Raw genomic sequence first — 2,500 nt, forward strand, 5'->3', positions numbered from 1 at the left:
GGAAGCGGCTGATAAATTTGTCAAGACACAGAAGAAGAAAGAATCCCACAAGATGAAGTACTTCAAAGCAGACACGCCCAGTCCCAGAAAGAAGGGGGTACCTACCAACAAGTCTCACACTTCTCCCCACCAGGTGTCGCCTCATGTCGTCGAAAGCTGCGAGTCACAGGACAACACAGGAGCGGACCTGGTGGAGAATGATCCCACGTCAGAAACGCCCCCCTGGGACAGTTTTGATGGGGACAAAAGCACAGGACAGAGCCACTCACCCTGTCAACAACAGCTGAGCTCAGGTGACGGTGAAGACTTCTCTATGGATCTGGGCATTGCTGTGAATGATGATGGAGATAGTGAGGAAGTGAACCCTCTACCCCCAGACAACGGCTTTGACCTGGAGTACCTGGGGCCCCCAAAGAAGGAGAAGAAGCAGCGGTCACACCCTATCTTCCTGATGCCGGAGAAGAAAGCCGATTTTCACAAGGAATCGCAGGCATCGCCTCAAGGCGGCAAACCCCCCAACGATCAGCACCGAGGCATGGGGAAAGAGGACACAGCGGGAAGGAAGAGAGACCCAGCGACAGGCAGCACGTGCCAAAAGTCCGGCGCCGTGCCTCCCAACATGTCACGCTCCGGCGTCCACATCCGTGAGGACTGCAACGTCACGGTGGACATCACGCCGCGCAACATGGGTCGCAAGGTCAGCACCAAGTCCGCCTCCAGGAAACACAGAGCCGCAGGGAGCCACCTGGCTGACCCGGAAGTGAACAGTGACCTGTTGGGAAAAGCCAGGCCAGCAGATGACCCGCCCAGCCTGGAGATCACTGCAGTGAGAAGCTGCAACAGAGCCGGGGACAGTGCCAGTGATATGGCCACCCCCACCGCCTGTGTTGTTTACGATGACGATGACGACAACGACCGGCCAACAGACAACAAGAAAAAGAGCAGACGACGACGAGGGGCGACGATGAAGGAGAGAGATGTGATCACCATGGTTTCCAACCTCAGTCTGTCAGATGACGACGAGGACGGTGGTGAGGCTGACCATCCCAGTCAGGAGACGGACGTCCATGTAGGGGGCAGCAGTGGTGATCACAGCCACCTGGAGATCGGGAGGAGTCCGTCCACACTGTCCAAAGGTGAGGGGAGGGCAGGGGAACTTGGGCAGCACCATCATTCACACACCTCATCATTCACACATCATTCACACACCTGCATCATCATTCACACACACACACACCTGCATTATTCACACATATGCATCATCAATCACACAACCTGCACATCATTCACACACCTGCATTATCATTCCCACACCTCATCATTCACACACCTGCATTATCATTCATACATCTCATCATTCACACACCTCATCATTCACACACCTGTATTATCATTCACACACCTCATCATTCACACACCTGCATTATCATTCACACACCTCATCATTCACACACCTGCATTATCATTTACATACCTCATCATTCACACACACACCTCATCATTCACACACCTGCATTATCATTTACATACTCATCATTCACACACCTCATCATTCACACACCTGCATTATCATTTACATACCTCATCATTCACACACCTCATCATTCACACACCTGCATTATCATTTACATACCTCATCATTCACACAACCTGCATATCATTCACACACACGTCATTCACACATCATTCACACATACCTCATCATTCACACACACCTCATCATTCACACATCATTCACACACCTGCACATCATTCACACACCTCATCATTCACACACCACATCATTCACACAGCACATCATTCACACACCTGCATTATCATTCACACACCTCATCATTCATACACATCATCATTCACACACCTCGTCATTCACACACCTGCATTATCATTCACACACCTCATCATTCACACACCTCGTCATTCATACACCTGCATTATCATTCACACACCTCGTCATTCACACACCTGCATTATCATTCACACACCTCGTCATTCACACACCTCGTCATTCACACACCTGCATCATCATTCACACACCTGCATCATCATTCACACACCTCGTCATTCACACACCTGCATTATCATTCACACACCTCATCATTCACACACCTCGTCATTCATACACCTGCATTATCATTCACACACCTCGTCATTCACACACCTCGTCATTCACACACCTGCATTATCATTCACACACCTCGTCATTCACACACCTCGTCATTCACACACCTGCATCATCATTCACACACCTCATCATTCACACACCTCGTCATTCACACACCTGCATCATCATTCACACACCTCGTCATTCACACACCTGCATTATCATTCACACACCTCGTCATTCACACACCTCGTCATTCACACACCTGCATCATCATTCACACACCTCATCATTCACACACCTCGTCATTCACACACCTGCATCATCATTCACACACCTCGTCATTCACACACCTGCATTATCATTCACACACCTCGTCATTCACACACCTCGTCA

At 49.7% G+C, this 2,500-nt stretch overlaps 1 protein-coding gene across 3 annotated transcripts in view; it reads left to right on the forward strand.

The window, feature by feature from the left end:
- LOC143289720 (uncharacterized) overlaps window positions 1-2,500 on the forward strand; it is a 28,001-nt gene that overhangs the window by 8,101 nt on the left and 17,400 nt on the right. For all 3 annotated transcript variants that reach the window (XM_076598789.1, XM_076598790.1, XM_076598792.1), the window contains one exon: window positions 1-1,136. This exon is cut by the window's left edge and continues 6 nt beyond it. In XM_076598789.1, coding sequence (XP_076454904.1) covers window positions 1-1,136 — 1,136 coding nt within the window. The remainder of the gene's footprint in view (window positions 1,137-2,500) is intronic.

The sequence above is a fragment of the Babylonia areolata genome, chromosome 14, assembly GCF_041734735.1.
Source record: "Babylonia areolata isolate BAREFJ2019XMU chromosome 14, ASM4173473v1, whole genome shotgun sequence".
NCBI lineage: Eukaryota > Metazoa > Mollusca > Gastropoda > Neogastropoda > Buccinidae > Babylonia > Babylonia areolata.